We start from the raw sequence: 21,082 nt of genomic DNA, 5'->3' as shown, positions 1-21,082 counted from the left end.
CCTCTGTGCAGATGATCATCCAGTATTGTCTGGTCAGTCAGTGCTCCTTTAAGAAGACATCTCACCCCCCCCCCCCCCCCCCCCCCCCCCAAAAAAAAAGAAAGTCTATGTTCTCCCAAACTGTCATTAAAAGAAATGCATTTATATTGCATGCATGGATGAGGGGGGAAAAAATCCTACCTTTCTGCATGCATGGAGTATAAAATGTGCAGCTGACATATAACATCACACACTTATATTTGATGTCTTTTTTTATATACGTTTTCACAGATAAAGCTTCATTTTGCAAAAGGGTGGAATGAACAAATACAAAATACGAACACCAATGAATACTGTTCACTTAAAATGACCGAGAGCATGAATAGGCTGAAGCCAGTGACTTATTTATACCTGTCCCACAAATTCTATGGAATAACCGAGAATATGTGCAACATATAAACAAACCCCCCAAATGACAAAATCAAAAGAAAGCTCTTAATAGCATACAATACTAAACACCATAATTAGGGATAATCATTTTCTCTCTGAAGTTAAGCTTCCTTCAGCTAAAGTACGAATTTCTCTTGTGAACTTGACCAGCTAGTGAATGTCCAATTTAGAAGCGTTCTAATGACAGTAAAAAATTCCAGCAAATTAACAGATGAGAGGTTCACCCCAAAAATTTGTGTTTAATGATAACTGATATCATCAATTAAAAACCCATAAATGTAGAAAAACAGTCCAAATTCTGTGCATATATTCACAATCATTTATGTATTTCGTTTCCAGACCAATGTTAATAGTGTCGATTGGACTGTGGCTCTGGAGCTGCATGTGGTCCTTCTCTCACGGGTCAATAAAGCTTTAACAGAATTATAAGAAAATAACCATTTTGAGCGTTCTAATTTTATTTGTGCATCAGCCTTGCTAATCACACGGCTCAAGCTAATAAATGCGACCTTTAAGGTCAAGAATGATTCAATAGATTGTCCACTAAAATACACGTCACAGCCCTCATTACATCACCAGCAGGAGATAATGACATTGAGTTTCCAAATGCACTTTATGGTCAGCTTACTTTGATTAAATCCAAATGGAGAAAAGTGTCAGGAAAATACAGTTTCTTTCAGAGTAATTAGATTTCCACTCAACTGCGATAGGATTTGTTAATTAAAAAGTGCATTATCGGGAAGTGTTCTATGTTATATGGATACACACACGCTACTATATTGAGTAGCTTTCTGAGACTCTGTGAAGTGGGACATTTACCATTTCACTACTTTTCATGGATGTACCATTACAAAGTTACATCTTTGGTTCTAATATATTGTTATCTCTCGGCCAAAAGAAAGCCCCCAAAGTAGTCAGTGAATAAATTATATCTTGATGGATGTGGTGATGATTGTTTGTCTTAAATCATGCAAGCCTTTAATCATGATGCTTCCTCCACCATAGGGATCATCCACGGCGATGCATTTAGCACGTTGCAACACAAAATTATGAACAGTTTGTTAAATTTAAACAATTTAAGGAAACTGATTTCCTGAAAACATCGGAGTTTATTAACACATGTAAACATTTGGATGTTGTGTTTACTGCTTGAATTCTGATTAATTAACCAACATGTGAGAATTGCTTTAATTTGCAAATTGAGGAGCAGCAGTGAACAAATCAGTGCTCCTCGACCTGGGCAGTGACTGCCACCACAGAATAATACCCATTTTTCTATATGTTTTAAAGTCACCCAGTGGATACAACTGTGTTGTTTAGGTCTCTCGCTGTTGTCTCTATTTTAATTCCTTTATGATTGACTCTGTGGTGCGCCAACAGGCTAATCAGCTCATGATGAATGAAGATCATGGCGGGAATGCACCGCGGGTCTGCAGATGTGACACACTTGGTCTGATTGACACCAACCTGATACAATACATTCAATTTACTTATGGAGGAAGATGAGGCAGAGGAGGAGGAGGAGGAGGAGGAGGAGGAGGAGGAGGAGGAGGAGGAGGAGGAAGGAGGCCTTTGGTAAGGTCAATACTTGCTGGGACTATATGTTTCATCCAGTGATTATGACCTGGTGTAAGTTCATGTCAGTTCTTCCCTCTAGTAGAGATAACGTGACTCTCTGCAGGAGTTCAGATCCCACCCCAATAGAAAAGTGTCCACAAGGGGGCAGCAAAATCAACAAGTACTGCTCTTCACACACATACACGCACAAATAATGTTTCAGCTCGTGTTCATCTGAGGTCAACTTTGTTTGTGTGAGGCTCTCGCCTTGGATGATGGTCGACTAAATACAGATAATATAAGTTATTTGGGTGAAGCTAAACTGTACAGTGGTGACAATTGTAAAGATTCCTATACGTACAATAGAAAATAATTGCCTCAACGCTAGAATTCAACTTGCCTTGACTTGAAATTTTAGGTATCAGATCATCGCAAAAGAAGCCAGGTTTCCCACTTCGACCCTTCTCCACTATACTGTTATATTGGGTGAAACTGTGTCACATTGCGAACCCATGTTGGGAGAATATAAAAACGTTTTTAAATCTGCTGCACAATTGATTGTGCTTTGCAAAGGAAAATAAAACCCATATATTTGTGGCATAAAACACATATAGATATCATGGATTAGTTTATGTTTCTATGTAATACAATCAGGCAAAATTTGTGTTTGTCTCAGATTGATTGCAAATAATAACTCAAACATAGTTGAAATACTTGTTTGAATGCAGCTTATACACAAAACAGCTACAATATACAGATTTTGCACACAGAAACTACAGCAAGAAGTTGAAATAATGTCCCGAAGAGATAAACACGATTGGATCATTCCCCACTATAGATGATCCTTATAGCGACCATGTTTGGCTCCTCTGCAGGTTTCACACTCTGGACGTCAACATTTTTCGTGGAGAAGAAGCTTGAGTTGACTGCGAGGACCCACTCCGCGATCCTTTGATCGGTGTAGAACTCCTCGCCGCTGTCGTCTCTCAGCCTTTCAGGATAACCTTCAGAGTCCTCGGATACTGTTTCAATCTCCGAGTCATCGGAGCAGAAAGCTCTTTGTTGTGTCCCTTCACAGACACTGGCATCATGTTTAACCCTGACTGGCATCATCGTACAGCCGTCACCGGAATCAGTGGCGTCACTCTTCTTTTGTTGTCCCCGAGGGTCCACTGGTTCTGGAGTCACTGCTGTAGCCGGCTGATCCTCAAAGGCCTGGTTGATCAGCCTGCTGCAAGTCTCCGAATCCTTGACGGGCTCTTTGAGTCTTGCTGCAGGCGCAACACTGATTTTCTTCCGGTGCGTTTTCCCACATTGTACGTGATTGAACTCGCGAAGCGCTGGGTTTTTGTCACAAGCAGGCAAGATTGGACCGTTTCCTTTCGGTCTGACTGACACCTTTCGCTTCACTGGTCGAGGGGCTTCTACCTTCCCATAGATTGTCCTCGTTTGGCCTATCGGCGGCAGAGGGGCGCTCAAGCCCGCCTGGCTCAGCCCGGACTGGCCCATGGCATTCCTGAACCTTACGGAGTGGTCAAATTTTGCAGATACTTGGAGTTGAGACAACGACCGCATTGGTCTGGCAATCCTTTGGATGTTAAATTCCCAACTGCGGCTTTTCTTTTCCAAAGGATTCACTCCCGATCGTCCAGATTTGCTCCAGTTCAAGCCCGACCACCAGTCCGGCTTCCTGTGGACAGCCGTGTCGGAGCTTTTCATAGCCTCAGCCAACACACCTTGTCAGGCAAAGTGATCCTTGATGACTCGGTATTGACTGTCAACCTCTTTTATACGGCCTGTTCCATGTCACGACGCCGCCCACTTCATACGCACAACCCCGAGTTGTCACTTGATCTGTAACAGTACTCCTTATAGGTTACTGCTGAGGGCCCGTACGGTCTCACGGCTGATGAAGAACCAACACACAAAAGAAACCCATTCCTATTTCTATCATGCTGTAGGAAACTTCCAAAACGTCTTTGCAAGAGTTGAGTTTGTGTCGCAGCTGGTGAGAAATGAAGGGAACCATCCAATCGGGAGGAGTGACAGTTTCAGAAAATACATTCCTCTCTACTGATTATAGATAGTGTCAACATAAACAATGCAGACTTCTGAAGTATGTATTTCCTTAAAAAAATGGCAACAAGAACAATCTAATAATTAAAAAATAAACTGAAACAGAAAACAACCATATATCCATACAGATTTTTGAACAATGGATACAAGCAAAATTCAGAATTCGCTTTTTACATTACTTTTATGTGAAGAAAAGACATTCAACATATTACGGATATTTTAGGCGCCTGTTCTCAGCTCATTGGCTTGCAGAGATGCATGCCAGTGTAATATCGACTCATTGTTGCACACTTATAGCCTGACAAAGCACATATGCTTTATGTAGCTGGTAATAACGCAAATCATTGACGTTGTGGTGTGCACCTGAGAGGGAGGTTCTCCCAACCAGAATGGAGTGGGTGTGTCGGGCACGTGGTGTGGTGTTGATAGTGGGAGGGGATATAAGGGGAAGTGCGGTGACACAGGGGGTTGGTTATCTGACAGGTGAACTGTCAGACGGTGGGAGAAAATAAAGGAAAAAGCGACTCGACTCCTTCGTCCGTCTCCTCTTTCTCCGCCTCCACAACGTACAGAATAGGATAGATTCATAAAGGCTCATTCATGAATTTTGCTCACAGTTAAATAATAACCCGTGCAAATACAATTGGAATGTCGTCATTTTCTCCAAATGTCTTCTTGGTTAAATCTGAAATCTTTTAGGGAGGAAAATGGAAAATACCCTTAAGAATTCCCTCACAAGGTTTAAGTAAAATATGCATTGTAGAAATTGCATATCATTTATGTATGTTCACGTGTCAGGCTCACAGAACAATCTTGGTAAATAGAGCTCCATGGAAATAATCACCGACTTAAATAATCCCTGGAAGTTGTAAGGGAAGTACAACGAATGCAAATCCAAACAGAATTCGAATTTCACTGCACATTTTGGTTACTATTTTGTTCGTCAGAGCTGAATATACATGCATCACAATCTGTGGAAAATCATCAGATGCGAATATGAACATATATAATAACAAAAGAATGAATAGCATCACTCCATTTTTGTGTTTAATGTAGTTATTCAAGTTTTAGAACAGGGCAAAGCCACAGAAAAACAAACTCTTCCCATGCACACACACACACACACACACACACACACACACACACACACACACACACACACACACACACAGAGAGAAAACAACCCCTATGACCACCGTCAACCACAAAAATAGAATGAAGCTTTAAATACACAGAAAAAAGACCCTCAGTAACCAAGTCAACCAGAATATATTATATAACACAAGTCATTTTTGCTCCTTAGTAGATGGTTGATGAAAAAAATCCAGGAAAGGCCTCCACACCTGCTAACATTTCTTTTGTGAACCTAATTCTCTTCAGTTTGAGATGGAATACTAAAATAACACATCTTGGAGTCAATGTGAAAAATCAGTTAATTATTAATAATTTTTATTCAAAGATACAGTGTAGCTGCTGCTGTAAATGAGGTGGAAGGTAAAGAAAAGGACATTTATTGAGGGGGACAAGTTTTTCTTTAGCCAGAAGACTCATTTATAGTAAGACAGACTTGAAGCAACAGCAATTCAAAAATACGATTCTAAAGTACAACAACCAACATGACCTGTTTTCACTTACAAGACTTTACTTAAAACAATAATTGCACTGATACAAACGATTGCATTTTTGACCTTTACCAGTCCTGATCAGATTTGCAAACATATAATATAAAAGTACCAATCAGATGCCTTCATCGCGATCTTAATTACAAGTAAAAAAAACAACCATGGACCCCCTCCAAAAAATGCACCTGGAAATTATATTTCTATTGATCGCCGTCCTCATCAGTGAAGTGGAATGTCTGCGTCAGTTGCCAGTGAATTGCGGCTATTCGATCTGTCACTGGGGATGCACAGGAGTAAAGTATAGTAAAGACAGGAAACGACTGTCATGTCCTGCAAAACAAAACCGAAGGTTTCAGTTTCAAGTCACGTTCTCTGGTCAAGACTTCCCTGTGACTTCATCTCACTCCACTTCAACTGCATTTAATTAAAGATCTGTCCTATATAACATGGTGAACGAGGAGCTACATTTATTTATTTGATGTAGTTGTGGCAAATTGGATCTGTCTTCATATTGCAGATTCCTTCTGTGTATTTATATGTACACACACACACACACACACATATATATATATATATATATATATATATATATATATATATATATATAGTTTGAGCTACATGTTTTGGTGCGGTGACACAGTACACCGTCCTGCACGAGCCGATCAGCCGACCTGCCCGGTGATCTCACTTCTTCCACCGACAGCCGGTGATGGATGTGTTTATCTGAGTGTGACAGGAGACTTTCTCACTGTAAAACCTGACCAGTCACTTCAACTCCAACCGCTCCCTAAAATCATAATATTTTATCGTCATAAATCAAATGTTTTTTCATTGCTTAATGTACTTCATTTGACTATGATCGCTTGTGTTATGCAAAGGACATTTTTTTAAATCAGTTTCGTTCTCACGCTTCAGTTCAAAAATAGTTCTCTAAACTCAATTTTAAGGTGTAAATTGAAACTTTTGAGACAAAATGACTCGAATCATCACAAATCACTGTTGCTAGTACTTAGGTTGAATCTTTTTTCAACAAAGCAAATAATTAGATCCAAATCAGGATAATTTACAAACTGATTATAGCTACTCACTTAAGAAACACATTCCCTATGATATTTAATATGTTTGTTTAATGTAAATTTAGTAGAACATAAAATAAATGACAATAAGTCAAAAGATGATTTCATCTCAAAAACAATTTTATGATTTTCTTGAGGCATATCTACCAAACTAAGCCAGTTTTCTGATTTAGTCTTTTATTACATGTTGGTTTCCTGAGCCACTCAATGGAACAGTAGGCTTAATAATAAATACAGTAATGGTTCAAGCTCTGGGCTACACTACTGTCAATCTGCACCACTGCAACTATCAATTAAGATAAAACGTAAAAGAATAAAAACCGTGAAAACAATGCAAACGGACAGACTGGGGATACATTTTACGCAACACTGCCACCTGATGTGCAACACAGGCAACAGACATTTCACATGTCTCTTTAAATCAATGGATATAGTAATGTGTGGAATGGGCTGCTCGAGAGCTCCAAGGGGTTACAGCAGCAAACAAATGTGTCATGGGAATGCATATATAAGGAAACTAAAGCATCATGCGCTCAATAGGCTTACATGCAATGCTAAAATCTCGTCACAAGAGGACGATATTATACTATTAAATTAAAGACCACCAGCCACTAGTGAAGTCGATGTGAAATTGTGGAAATGTGGAATTGACAGAGGGATCGCACCAGTTTAATGTCTCACAAGTGATGCAATGGAGTGCTTTATTTTTGCAACCTATTCTCTCTCTCTGTCACGTCACAACACTTGTGCAATGGCACGCTTCTACTCAAACGTGTAAAATCTGAATAAAAGATGAGCTCTACCCCTGTCTGTCAAATGCAACTCAACACACTGAAGAAAATGTATTGAATATCAACTGAATGCATGACGTGAAGGACATTGTACAACCCAGGTACAATCAAGTAGAGCTAATATAAACATGAATACAGCCATGATTTTCTCACTGTGAGGCGAGAGGCAGACATATATATATAAAAAAAGCTGAACATTAAAGTAATCGTTGTATAAATCAAACAAACAAAAAACACTTTTTTTCACTAATTTATATATGATAGTATTATGGAAATAATTAGTGGATTTTACACAAATAAATTCAGGCTATTCTTACTGTTTGGAAGAGATTTAAAAATTAAAAGTTAATTGTGAATAAAATAAGTGAATTAAACCAATGTCTTTATACCCTTTTTACAAATTACAACAACAATAAAAGATATCCTGAATTACATTTCTGCGGTACATTGTTGCATAATCTCAAACTATGTGCATGTTTTTTCCCCGCTTAACTCTAACAATCCAACATTTAAATCCTGACTTTAAAGAGCCTCTGTGTTATTGTGCGTGACTGAGAGATGGTCACGGTGCGCATGCGCGGCCGGACGGCTGGCATGTCACTACCATAGCAACCGGAGCAGACCAGACAGCACCATGGTGAGTGTGTGAGCTTTTCACCGCTATTTCTTTCATAATTTCATGTCTGCCAATGAGCCCATGTGTCACGTTGACTGCTACAACCCCACGGGAACGGGCACGGATTCGCCTCACGGGCGTTTTAACGCACGTGACACGCATTGTTTGCGTTGCAGAGAGGCTAACTTTAATTAGCCAGTTAGCTCGTTAAATAGCCCACTCAGGAATAAAACTCTTGTCTGTTATCTCTGTCTCGGCAAACGCACGTTACTGTGTTTGATTCTATTGCCCGTCTCGACGTGTTATTGATCAACATCCTTGCACGTGAGACTCTTGAGTCTGAAGAGTGTGTGTGTTTTATCTGACAAGATTTGCCATGTTTTCTGTTGCACTTTGGATCAAGTCAGTATAATTCAGTATAATCCAGCTCCTCCCTGTCTGACTGAGTGTTATGCACTGCCCCCCCCCCCCCCCCCCCAAACCCCCCAGGCAAAAGCAACAACTGTGAAAGAAGCACTGTCCAAATGGGTGAGTAGTGCACACATGCAGCTGTTACACATGAGAGTACAGAGAAGTATGTGTTTGTATAGCAGAGTGCATGAAGAAGTAACTGTACCATAATATGTGTTTGTTTGTTTTTTTGTACACAGGAGGAGAAATCCGGAGAGAAAGCAAGCGAGGCCAAGGAAATCAAACTGTATGGTCAGATTCCTCCTATAGAGAAGATGGATCCTTCTGTCGCCACGCTTGTCAACTGCGAGTGAGTAATTTTGTGTGGCTTTTTCAGTGTCTGGAGGATTTTGTTGTTTTGCAAAGGTGGCGCTCAAAAGGATTTAGGCGGTCATCTTCCTGCTTTTTGTTTTCCAAAACTCACCATTCTTGCAGCTTGAGCTTCGTTAAGAATTTAACCTAAGATCTCCTCTCCCGTGTCTCTTTTTCGAGCACTCATTTAAGGCAAAAGTGGCCCAAGTCAGAGTTTCTGCTCCTATGAGACCCACGTCTGACTGTATTTGACATCCCAAATGTGATATGGAGCAGATTGTTTTTTTTCTTTGTTCATTCTGAACAGCCGTGTCGCGTTTCGTCTCACTTTTACATCATTGACGAGGGGCAAGCGTCACATTTCTGCACCAGAGAAGGCAAGACATGGCAAGATCAGATTAAGACAAAACTCTGCATCCACATTTAGTGTTTGTTTATACTGGTACTAATGTTTGTTTGTTTTTTTTAACTTGTTTTTAATTGCACTGTGCAGTGACCTTGGGTGTGTTGAAAGATGCCATTATTATTATGATGATGATTATTGTTATTGTTGTTGTTATTGTTGTTATTGTTGTTATTGTTATTATTTACATCCAATACAGATGGCCTTCCTTTTTTTTCCACCGATGTTTTTCTTCCCTTTGTGGCTTGTTCATAGTTTTCAGCTCTTATTGTACACCAACTTTCAAACTGATACGCAGAGACAAATTTGCTTCCATGAATGCAGCCTGCTGCGCAGACTCTCACATTATTTTCATATTATTTACACATTTGCATGCTGGTTATTTCAGCGTCGTAGGATTTGGAAGCCCTTATAAATTCAGTGCTAATAAATACCAAGAATAGTAAATGTAGTTTGCTTTGTATTGTGCTTTTCCCCACATTCCAAGACACTTTAAGAGGCAACAGACAGAATTAAACAGATTAAATCAATATTGGTGCAGTATTCCAGCCTCCAGGTGAAGAATGCATGGATGATGTAGAGAGACTTCACAGTGCTTTACAAAGAAATTAAAGAAATACAGAATAAAAGAAATCCATTCATTTGCACTTGTATTCTCCACAGGAAACTGTCTCTGTCCACAAACTGCATTGACAAAATATCCAATCTTGTTGGCCTGAGTGAGTAGCCACTGCGTGAATACTTGAAACCACACAGATGCACTTTCACTGTGTTCGTGGTCTTTGTAATGTGATGTGATGCCTTGTGTCCTTCCAGAGAACTTGAAAATTTTATCCTTGGGGAGGAACAACATCAAGGCACTCACTGGACTGGTGAGTTACTAACGAAACTCGTTTTAGTTCATTTTGTTATCGTCCTCTTTTCACACTCACTTTTGTCTTTTTAAAGCTTTGAGAAGTGGTTTCACATTTTATATTTGGGCTTTATTCTGACTCATTTATGTACGTGTGTGTGTGTGTGTGTGTGTAGGAGGCAGTCGGAGACACATTAGAAGAGCTGTGGATTTCTTATAACGCCATCGAAAAACTGAAGGGGATACACTGGATGAAGAACCTAAAGGTCCTTTACATGTCCAATAATCTGGTCAAAGACTGGGGTAAGTTACGATCCTGAACACAGTCAACATGAGAACATCTGAAACAGACATGTCCTCGTTGTCTATAACTAAAGAAGAACTCTGAATTGAATGAATGAGTGCAGTTTTGACTTAAGCGCTGTTCGTTTTGCATGCCGTGCAGTAGAGTTTGTGAGGCTGGCAGACCTCCCGTGCCTGGAAGATCTGGTGTTTGTTGGAAATCCCCTGGAGGAGAAGCACTCGACCGAAGGAACCTGGATGGCAGAGGCTTCTAAACAACTTCCAAACCTGAAGAAGCTTGATGGTACGAGCGCGCCGAACATCCACTCCCACTGCTGTTCTCAGGTCTCATTGGGTTGCTCTGCCTTTCCGGTCGTTTTCAGGAACCCCTCTCATCAAGCAAGAAGAGGACGAAGCAAACGAAGAGAGCTGAGAAGACATTGCTTTTCAAATGTCCAACAATCAAGTCTTCCCTTTTTTGAAACTTCCTATGATTTCTTACGACGCGGTGCTTTATACAATAATGATTTTTACAACTCTGTTGTAGATATAAGGGCACAAAATGATTGACAAATCATGTCTGGCCTCGTGGGATTGGAAATATCATGATAAGCACATTTAAGAAAGAAGTTTTTTTTTTTTAGTATTTTAAAGATTTTTAATTGTTTTCCTACTGCTTTGAAGGATTCTTTTTAAAGCCAATCGTTACAATTGTGAGTGAGTTTTATTTCTTTCATGATGATGGGCTTTTCTAAGTAAAACCAATGCATATTGTAGCACAGATCTTTGTGGGCATCTGGATAAAATAACTCTATATGCCGATGGGTCGTCTCCGTACTCATTAAAGTTGGGTGTAGACTCCTTACACACACTGGACCAAACCGTGGAGCCAGTAATGGTTAAAAGTGACCTGGGGTGCCACAGCTTCAACTCCCAAGTTAAAAATCCAGTAAACAGCTGCAATCCTGCCGTTGAAATTGAACAACACAGCGCTGAAGGAATCTCGTGAGAGTATTAAAACAGGAGCAGGAACTTCAACTGCATTACAACACGCTTCATGTGAGACAGTGCAGCCAAAAGACCAAAATACACTCAGCTCTGTTTGACTACTGTCTCTCCAGGAGTGACTCTGTGTTTGCCTGAACTTGCTGATATTCACTTTGAGCCGAAAGGGAAACGATCTGACACAGTGTTTTCCTCTCGTCCTCGATTTCATACTGAAGATTTTACATTTTTCCTACTCTTAAAGAATTGATTTTACATGTTGGACACACTCATTTATTACTAATGTTTTTGTAATTTGTATGTTTAAGTTATTTCAAGCATGTTTGTACAACTAATTGTGGTATGTTTTGTTATTATTATTTTTTAGATATTTAAATAAATACTATTGAAGCAACGTGATATCGTCTCTGTGTACCTTGAACATTTGTATTTATTTGACGACTCTCCATTCTTATTTTTTTGCAACATCTGTCTCATTTCGGTTAATGCAAGTTTTTACCAGCTGATTACCAGCCCAGGAGTGGTTGCCATAGCAACAACAATTCAATAGATTTGTCAGTTTACATTTTTCCTAATATTAGATATATATTATTCATTTTCGTTGTTACAAAAGCTACATTTATTTTCGAGTTCTACAAATGTGGATAAGTGTTCTTCAATGAGCAGTTTAACGTTGCTTGAAAAGGAACTGACGTAAAAAAAACAAACCACGTGCTCTCAACTCACGACTCTTATTGGCTGATAAAAATGTCAATCACAATCCCGTCGCGAGCTTCCTTGACAACGGCTTCGGTACCCGGAAGTTGCTGTTTTTGCCGCGAAGTATCATCTGTTCAGCAGCCCAAACGGGCAATTAGTGGACGTAATATGACAGATATCATGAAGCGGAATAAATCTAGCAGTGTGGAGGTGAAGCAGGTGATCGGAGCTCTCTGCAGGCTCCTGGCGGCCGCCGGGCTGGACGCCGTGCCCGCGCCGGAGACTTTCAGACGGGCGAAATTCGCAGGCAGAGGCGAGGTGAGTTGCGTTGGTCACAGGTTGCTTCTGCTTGAGCTCAAACGATTAAATCGAGTCTTTAATCTGAATATTGGTCAATTTCGTTGTTGTTGTCACCCCAGCGATTGCACGTGGATTTGATGAGGGTAAACATTGAAGGCTGAGCCTGATCCAATATCACCACGTGTTTGTTTGTTTGTTTTTTAGGAGGATCCGTTTTGGCAGCTTCTCTCCAACATCCTTCTGACAGCTGGTGTTGTTACTCCTGAAGTCACCACGCGGCTTGGAGGAGGTCAATGAAAACTGAAACAAGGCAGATTGTATTGTTTACTGTGATATTGATGCTGAAGATGTCGAAGCTTGTGTTGCCCAATATAATGTGGTCGGAAATGCGGATTGGAGTTGGAATGTACAGCTCTTTTACATGGTAATCTGAGGCCCGAGGCTCCAGGGGAAATAAAAGATAGGGAGTCACAGTGTTACAGCATTATGTAACTACATAATAGCATCAAGCCTATCTGAACAAAAGTGGTGCAGTAGAGCTAAGTGGCCTCGAATTAGGATGAAATCAAGCTTTTCTCTCCTTCCTAAATGGTTCCTCACCCTGCTGTGATTTCATATGAGTAGCTCATTTAACAGCAGCAGTTGTGACTGAGAGGCTTTCAAGGCCTCGTCACGTTGTTATCGTCTGTTGGCACTTTCAGAGAGGAACTGTGAAAACTATAGAACACCTATATTCAAAGGTAAAATCTCAAAAAGAGCTCATTTGAGTCAATTTTCTTAAACTTCATTTTTTTTTTTAGACAAAACTTGTAATATTTTCCTATTGGATGGGTAATATCTGATTAACTCGACACGAGATCAAGAACATCTGCCTCAGTGTTAAAAAAATGATTTACCTCAAGGTCATTAGCTGTTTTTACAGATTTTCTATTCTCCATTTCTTCTTTTCTTGACATCTAATACATCCTTATGTGAGAAAGTCCAACAGAACATTGCAAATTATTTCCACAATATCTGTACTATATGAATGTTTTCCGCCTTGTCCTTGCACTATAAATTATATTTTGCTGTCTTCCTCCCTGACGAGCAATCCCATCCTGTTCTTCCCACCTAACTTTGCTGTGCCACTGTCTCTCAGAGGCGTTATCTGTGATTAGTTGTGAACGCACAATGCTTTTTTTTTTAAACTGGATTTCTTTGCGTATCAGATCGCAGGAAACTGGTTGCAGTGGGCCTCTGGCAGACCGGCTACCATGCTGACTGGATGCGTGACGGAGAAGAAGGGGGCGAGGGAGAAGGAGACGAGAGCAGGAGTTTCTCCAGCAGGGATCTCCTCCTGGCACTGGGCTGGCTGCTCGCCGCAGGAGCGCTGGAGAAGCTGGTCGCTCGGCGTGTGGAGAAACTGGACGCGACACTACTCGTGTCTCTGCCTGTCGGTAACACCGGACGTGCTCGTAATTCTATATATGCTGCTAAATCGTTTGTTTTATTTGTGTACATCTGTGATGCCACTGCGTGTTTAGCGGGGCCCTCATCCGTCCAGCGAGCTCCGGTTTGACTCTTCCTGCCTGAGGAGACTTCACTGGCTCACCGGGAGTTTGAGACATCAGGGACGGACACTGCTGGCGATGCTGCGAGAGCGAACTGGAACGCTTCACGCTGTAAGGAAACCCTCTCCTTTCTGTACGGCCTAACAAGTTCGTGATAAAGACACTAATCGGATAGTACTCTGATTCACTTATAGAGTGCCACTTATGTTTTTGAGTCAGAAAGAAATATCCATGCCTGGCACAACATAGGGTATTTGATTGACATTTATGGGGTTATCTCACCTTATAAGGTTAATTATTTTTGCCGGATTTATTTTGATGTTGTGGCTTTAGTAATATTAAACGATAATGCACTTTACTGCCCATTTTCCTAGATGACTTACACTTTCAATATCTGACTTCCCTTAAATATTACTGTGAGTTTTTGATGTCATTGAGAATCTTCTGTTTTTCTCTGCTTTCTGGTCGGTCTGTCAAGGAGTTATGACTATAAACACATTCATGCAACAGTGACAAAAAAAGGAGAAATGAATCAACCGCATGATCTGAAGAAGTTGTGACTAAAAAAAATAAAATAAACATTAACTTGTTCTCAGGTTCTTTCTGCTAGTATTCCCTCCAATGCCTCTTTTCCTCCTGGTGCAACCTCCGAGGTGCTGAAGCAGGTATGTGTGGGCTTGTTTTGATAAAAGCACGAATCCTGCGAAAAATAACGCATACCATAAATTTTGTTGGACATGCTTGACGTGCAACACAAATCAGCAAAGCAATATGTAAGCGTTTACATCCTTTAGCAGAGTAACGGATGTCCTTGAAATTGTCTTTTTCCCCTCTTTGTTGCAGGATTGCGTTTGTATCCGGCAGCTGTGTGATCTCTTGGAGGCGTATGTGAACTGGAAACAGGTGGAGGCAGTGTTCTGGACGTGGATGGTGCGTTCAAGAACACGACAACACCTGAGAAAGCCACGGTGTCTCAAGCCTTGATAATCTCTCTGAGACGAGTCAGTGCCTCCACTGCAGCCGCACAGCATGATGGTGCCGCCACCTTATTTGAAAGCGGTAAAACTGGACTTTTAGTTCTGTGCTGCATTTGGTGGTCAATAAACTGATTCAGTGCATTCATAAAGAGATATATATTTTAGTGTCATGTTTCGGTGGAGCATTCTTCCAGAAACATTGCAATGCTCAATCTGACACATAAAAAAAAAAAAAAAAATAGTGAGTACGTTTATTTCCGGATGGGACAGACTGAAAACAGCCCTCCACACTGTCCCACCTCGTAGTAAATCTATTTAGATAGTTAACGTATTCATTTTGTTCAAAATTTCTGCTTGTACCTGTCCTATTTTTTCTTGCCACAAACAAATTGTAAACTTTTGAAAAAAAGTAAATCTGCAGCAGAAAGTGTTTGCGTGTCCTGACCCGCTCAGACATTATTATTCCAAATCTCCCCAAACTACTGCATTTCTACATCATGCAATGTTTTGTCCAGACGTAAATGTGACCATCTGTGTGTGTGTGTTCATATAGGACAGTGTGATGGACTGCCATCTGACAGAGTCAGTGGTTAAGACGCCTTCAGGTGCATTTGATGGGAATTCGCGAGTGTGTCTCCACCAAAACCGCGGGCTGGAGAAACTGGAAGACATGCTACTGAGACTGCACACGGCAGAGGTATCTCTCTCACATACACACAGGGAGTTTTGGAACGTCACTCCAAATAAAGCATTCCGACATTCCCCTCTTAGAATTAAGTTGTACTATGTTTATGTATATGAACTGAATTAACTGTAAACAAAAGCACCAATCCATTCCTACCTGCCTCATCTATTAAAATTGCCTCATCTATTAAAATCAAGGTTGCATGAGTTCGTTCAAAGAACAGATGCACTACTGACTCTGAGGCGAGTGTATCGTCTCCCACGCCCCCTGTGCTTCTCTGAATATCAACAACTTCGATTTGAACGCACAAAGTCTCATTCACTGAAGTCAAGCAGCAGTGAAAGTGGCAGCTGAAGGTCGGGACGGAGGACAGCTGCTGTGGAGTTAATAAACTGCTTCTGTGTGACTTTGAAATAAGTAATACTGCCCAATGTAATCTGCTGTCAGATTCTGATAGATCATGTGAGTAAATAATAATCTATGCTGCTGCAGGATTTAAATTTTTTTTTTTTTAAATCAAATGTTGAGCCAGAACCCACATATAAAGTCTATTCCACCTTTTTTTCTCTCAGGAAGAACAGTGGAGTGACAGAGGGGGTGTTGGAGGAAGGAACATTGGAGACTGCTCCCTTCCTCCCCTTGCCTCCCCCCTCCTCGACTTGTCCGCCGCGACTCGGGTCTGTCGGGTCAGGCTCCAGACCGAGAGGCCTGTGAGACGCGGCGGCTGTCCAGCAGAGGGACCCCCCGGCTCGACTCAGTCTCCGGACCACCTCCCCGCATCTCGCGCTGCAGAGACGCTGCGCAGTTTGGAGGCTCAGCTTCTGGAGAGGAGGAACAGACAGAGGGTCGCCAACAGGGGGCAGCTGCAGGAGATGATTGGCAGACTGGATGAGCTGGTGTTGATCCCCCCATGAACCTATTGTGTGTTTTCAGTTTTGTAATGATTGAGTCCACTTGACCTTCAATGTCAAATGCTTTGTATGAGAATGCAATACAAATGTATAAAACAATCACAAGGCACATAAAGAAATTATTTATTGATGAATGTTTCTGTCCTGTGGATGTGTGGGTATATTGAAGAAGAAAAAAGAGAAATGTGTATCACTCCAAAATAGGACCAAAGTAAGTTGCATCTTTTCATAGGCTGCACCAAAAGCTTGGATCTTCAGGAAATAATTCACGATCACTTGGTTTCTTTTTGTAGATTTGTGTTGACATGCTGCTGTAGATATTTAATGATATGTGAGAAACAAAGTGTATCTTCTAATAATGTCTTGGCAAAATGCCTACGTGTAAGAGAACAGATGGAGCACAAGCTGCAAGACACTCATCTTTGTGGCCAAATACTCTTGAAATAATAGAATAACAGGAACATTTTTGTTGAGGACTTACTTTCCATACGCTTAAATGTTAAACTCTCACTTCAGAAGCTTAAATAGTCAAGCTGTTGGCTCAGAAGCCACTTTATATGAAAAAATGAGCTTTTCCCCTGTATTAAAAATAGTAATGCAATGCAATGGGTGAATGTGCACAGTAAGAATTTAACCAAAGATGGTGGTGTTTTTCTTTCGTTTGTTTTCAATCAACAATTTGCTGTAACAGTCGACAGTTTTATTTTGTTTGATTTGTCTGCAAATGCCATTTGCGATTTTAAAAAGAATAAATAAAAACACACTTTGAGTAAAATAGTGTATTCTTTCGTGTTGGTTTGTTTTATTTGGCAGTTTTTGCGATTAAAATAAATACAAACACATTTTGTGTAAAACGTTTAAGTTCCATGTTAGTGCGCCACCTGCTGGCTGGAGGAATGACACGACGCGACAACGGTCAGGATCAGTTTCCTCGAGTTGTGCTATCTATATATCTTTTATAGCTCCAATGCCGGATTTTACCTCAAGTGTTCTACGTTCTTAAGAAAAATTGTAAGTAATCCACGTGTCCGTTTCACGATAATGCTTATTGATCAAGTGCTGCTCGTGTCACGATGCTAATCGCTAATCGATGCTAATCACTTTTTGATATATTATTTAATTCAGATGATTATCTTTGCTGTGTCAGTTGTGTTAGATGAGATTACAATTCATTTACCTGTCTTTAATCGATTAGTCATGTTACCAAATTTTAATTGACCAAACCGTTGATTTTTGTGGTGTTGTGCGCTTTCGCCCAGCAGGTGTCGCTGTTTACTGTTTATTCACGCTCATTGGCCACTTCATTAAATTCCCCAACATCAGACAATTATGGCAGAAGTTCAATATATTTCGGTATTTAAACATGGTGAGGAGGAATTGCTGAATTTTAAATATGAGAATATAAAAAAATATATATATATAGTTGATGAAAGTGGCTTTGAGCTTGAGATGATGTGAGAATGTTCGACTTATTGTAGTCTGAAATGAGAACATTTGACATTCTGTGGTATCAAACTTAACAGGTAAATACTAACGATAACATGTGTTGTAACTGTGATAGTGAAGAACTAACATCTGATCACTATGGCCTCCTTGAGCCTTTATTCGGGGTCAATGGTCATCAGTAGTATTAAATAGTGAATCATACTGAATTATGTTTGTATTAATAAGGATGCTATTTATAGTTTCTTTTTAAGATAGAAGTGTTTGAGTAGTGTACCGTTTGCCTGTGGCAAATAAACAGAGTCGTGTGTAGCTGTGACATTAGCTTATAGAATTAATTTGAGTAATTCACAACACTGATGCAAGACGGAACACACACACACAAACGGCATGTCTGGCTGTTACACTTTATTTACATTTTGAAAATTAATACAAAATGTCACATTTAATGTGTGTTTTCTTGAGAATGTTGCCTCTGATAAAGGGGCAGAAAGAAAACACATGGTTGATGTGCGAAAAACAACTTTTTCCATACTTTGTACAGGACTATAATAAAAATGTTTCTACAGGAATTGAATTACACGCAGGTAGTTTTTATTCACCTGCGGCATCAGCGCTATGAAATGTCGATCTAACCACAAGCGACAAGACATTGAAAATAAGATTTCATCTCATTGAATCACACCGAGTGTTGTTCAGCAAAACACGAGAAAACATTCATGGATCAGAAGTGATTAAAGTTAGTGTCGAAATGAATGAAGAAATCGATGAGAATTGTATGGTTTTGTGTTATTTGAGAGTTGGGAGCGTTTTCGTGGTCTAAAAGTCGAACGGACTCGGTTATCGCGAAGAATTAACCACCAGTAGTTTCTGCATGTAGGTGTTGAGCCACTTCTGTCGCTCCATAGAAGTGAGAAGTTTACTCTTTTCCCTGAAGGCGGCGTCGTCGGCCACGCCGATGTTCCTCTTCATCGTCCCGGCTGCTTGAGACGACCACGGCCCCTCCACGCTGGAGACAACACAAAACACAATGATGACTTCGACATACTGGTGAGATACCTGGCACTCGCTGTGATAAAGAAATGATTTCATTCATTGTTTTGGTCGTATTAAGTATATCCAAAAATACGGTTTTGACTTGGCTCCAGTTACTACCACATGATGTTACGTTTTGTCATTTTACTGAGATTATTTCACCTTAAAACGACCGATTTTTGTGATTCTTTTGTAAATGAATCACTTTAGCGTGACCTAAGGTTATTTTGTATGTATTTTTTGGGGAATTAACTACCCTGAGGACTTCAATATGCATTTTAAAATGATTTGAAATGGACCTTTTTTTTCCACTTTCTCAGCTTCAATGAGCAAAAATACATAAATCATGTCAGTGTTTTAAGACTAAGTTATAAAAGAGTCTCTTTTATGTTTATCTATGAGGATTATATACCTTTAAAATGAGCAACTATGTGTGAGAGTTGCTGCTAATGATGTTATTCTGAGATGTGGTCAGTTAAAGGGGGTTGAGGTCAGCTTTCTGACAGGACAGGACCATTATTTGTCCCACAATTGGGGACATTTGCATTGTTGCAGCAGCAAATAGCCAGTAATAAAAGAGCGGCTATAGAATAATACATTAATGATAAATATTAAAAACAATAATAATATAAAAACCACAAGTGTCACAATATTATACGGTCTTGTTTAATTATGTATGAGTGCTACTTATGACTTGAACTGTACTTAATGTGTTGTTGCATCACTTCAGGGGCACTTATGATAAAAGATCACCTTGTATGCTGTTTCCTATAATGTTATATAAAATTGTACGGGATTATGTAAAGTCTCCTTCAGCGCCTCAGTTATTCCGCAGGCTTGTACACAATGTTTTGTTCCCGACACTGATGTCATTATGTGCTGCTGAGCCTCTATCAGACAAATATTTGAATGTTTGACCAAAACTGAATGTTTGGATGGTCTGAAAGCTCATTTTTAAGTTTATTTTTCGCTTAGTTACTTCACGTGTTTAAGCCAATTATGCTGCTTTTTTTCATATTTAATTCTGTTTGACAAGAAGCAAATATTACTATATAGGCGCCCGTTCAAAAAACAAAAAGATACATTTGCCAGTCAGTGAACGGGATTTCGCACAAAAACAAAAAAATTCTTAAATTTTCTAGTTAGAATTATTATACATGTGTTAGGAAATATTAAAATACTTGGTGTGTTCCCCTTTAAGAGGCTGAAAACGGTCGTTCTCGATTAGTTAACAGAGTAAGTAAAAAAAAAAAAAAGGACTGTTTTTGCACTAGGAGTCAAAACGTGGGTTAAAAATCCAGTTTAATTTGGTTCCTTCTCGCCTTTTCAGGCGAATTGCAAAACTCGCCTCACTCCTGCCGTCTCGGGGGCGAAAAGCCACGCCTCGCTCCTCAGCCGGGCCTTGCTGTCGGCGGGCGCCGACATCATGTGGACGCTCCAGTCGCGCAGGGACACGGAGGGGAAGCGGACGTCCCGGTCGTCTCGCTCTGGTCCGTCTGAGTCGCGGGGATTTCTGCAAGAGGTGACGGTCCAACTTGAAAATGAAAATTTGGGAATTCGGGCATTGAAATAGAGTAAATTCACATTTTTTGGGGTTATTCGTCATATCTAAGTGGCGAATAGTTCTGAATAGTCCGTCCTGGACGTATAAAGAGATGTAGAGAAAAACAAAAAGGCCACCTGAGAGGCAGGCGAGGCCGAGGGAAGCCGGACGTCACCAGGGTCATACCCAGGATGCAGAACAACAGGCGGGTCAGGCGAGGGAACAGAGGAATCTCCGGCATCCTACACAGTTAAAAAGAAGAATCCACTTATTAAACATGCTCTTTGCCGGAGTGGCTGCTCATCTTCATGGACTTCTTTTAAATTGACTTTTGTTGTTGTTGTTGATTTCAACAGATTGCACTAAACACAGTCCTGCTGCTCTGACTTGTTCGGGGTGAAATAGACTCTCTGTGATATTCGGATTTATTTTACCTTCTTTCGCTTTCAATACGGCATCCGCTTGAG

The 21,082-nt window shown here is 40.3% G+C and overlaps 3 protein-coding genes across 3 annotated transcripts; 2 read left to right on the top strand and 1 right to left on the bottom strand.

The window, feature by feature from the left end:
- The first annotated feature begins 8,169 nt into the window (after positions 1-8,169).
- dnal1 (dynein, axonemal, light chain 1) lies at positions 8,170-11,871 on the top strand. The gene is made up of 8 exons (XM_080512992.1): positions 8,170-8,188; positions 8,657-8,695; positions 8,818-8,927; positions 9,996-10,051; positions 10,149-10,204; positions 10,362-10,488; positions 10,631-10,771; positions 10,851-11,871. Exons 1-8 carry the CDS (start codon positions 8,186-8,188, stop codon positions 10,898-10,900), a joined length of 582 nt encoding a protein of 193 aa, XP_080369118.1. The 5' UTR covers positions 8,170-8,185; the 3' UTR covers positions 10,901-11,871.
- Positions 11,872-12,351: 480 nt separating this feature from the next.
- tedc1 (tubulin epsilon and delta complex 1) lies at positions 12,352-16,597 on the top strand (the record flags this gene model as incomplete). The annotated part of the gene is made up of 7 exons (XM_080512594.1): positions 12,352-12,489; positions 12,676-12,760; positions 13,680-13,903; positions 13,995-14,132; positions 14,865-14,951; positions 15,552-15,695; positions 16,256-16,597. The coding sequence occupies 7 exons, from the start codon at positions 12,352-12,354 to the stop codon at positions 16,595-16,597; spliced, it is 1,158 nt and encodes a 385-aa protein (XP_080368720.1).
- A 2,280-nt stretch (positions 16,598-18,877) lies between these two features.
- On the bottom strand, positions 18,878-20,856 carry pth2 (parathyroid hormone 2; the record flags this gene model as incomplete). Its single annotated transcript, XM_080512593.1, has 3 exons — positions 18,878-19,046; positions 20,421-20,585; positions 20,753-20,856. 3 exons carry the CDS (start codon positions 20,854-20,856, stop codon positions 18,878-18,880), a joined length of 438 nt encoding a protein of 145 aa, XP_080368719.1.
- Positions 20,857-21,082: the final 226 nt, after the last annotated feature.

Source organism: Blennius ocellaris (assembly GCF_963422515.1).
Source record: "Blennius ocellaris genome assembly, chromosome: 17".
Taxonomy (NCBI): Eukaryota; Metazoa; Chordata; class Actinopteri; order Blenniiformes; family Blenniidae; genus Blennius; species Blennius ocellaris.
This window is presented reverse-complemented; position numbering and strand designations above follow the sequence as displayed.

What these genes read in the sequence shown, in the direction of transcription:
- dnal1 (XM_080512992.1), top strand. An exon ending in AAGAAGCACTGTCCAAATGG is followed by an intron (nt 8,696 to 8,817) that starts GTGAGTAGTGCA and finishes TTTTGTACACAG; the next exon opens with GAGGAGAAATCCGGAGAGAA. An exon ending in GCCACGCTTGTCAACTGCGA is followed by an intron (nt 8,928 to 9,995) that starts GTGAGTAATTTT and finishes TATTCTCCACAG; the next exon opens with GAAACTGTCTCTGTCCACAA.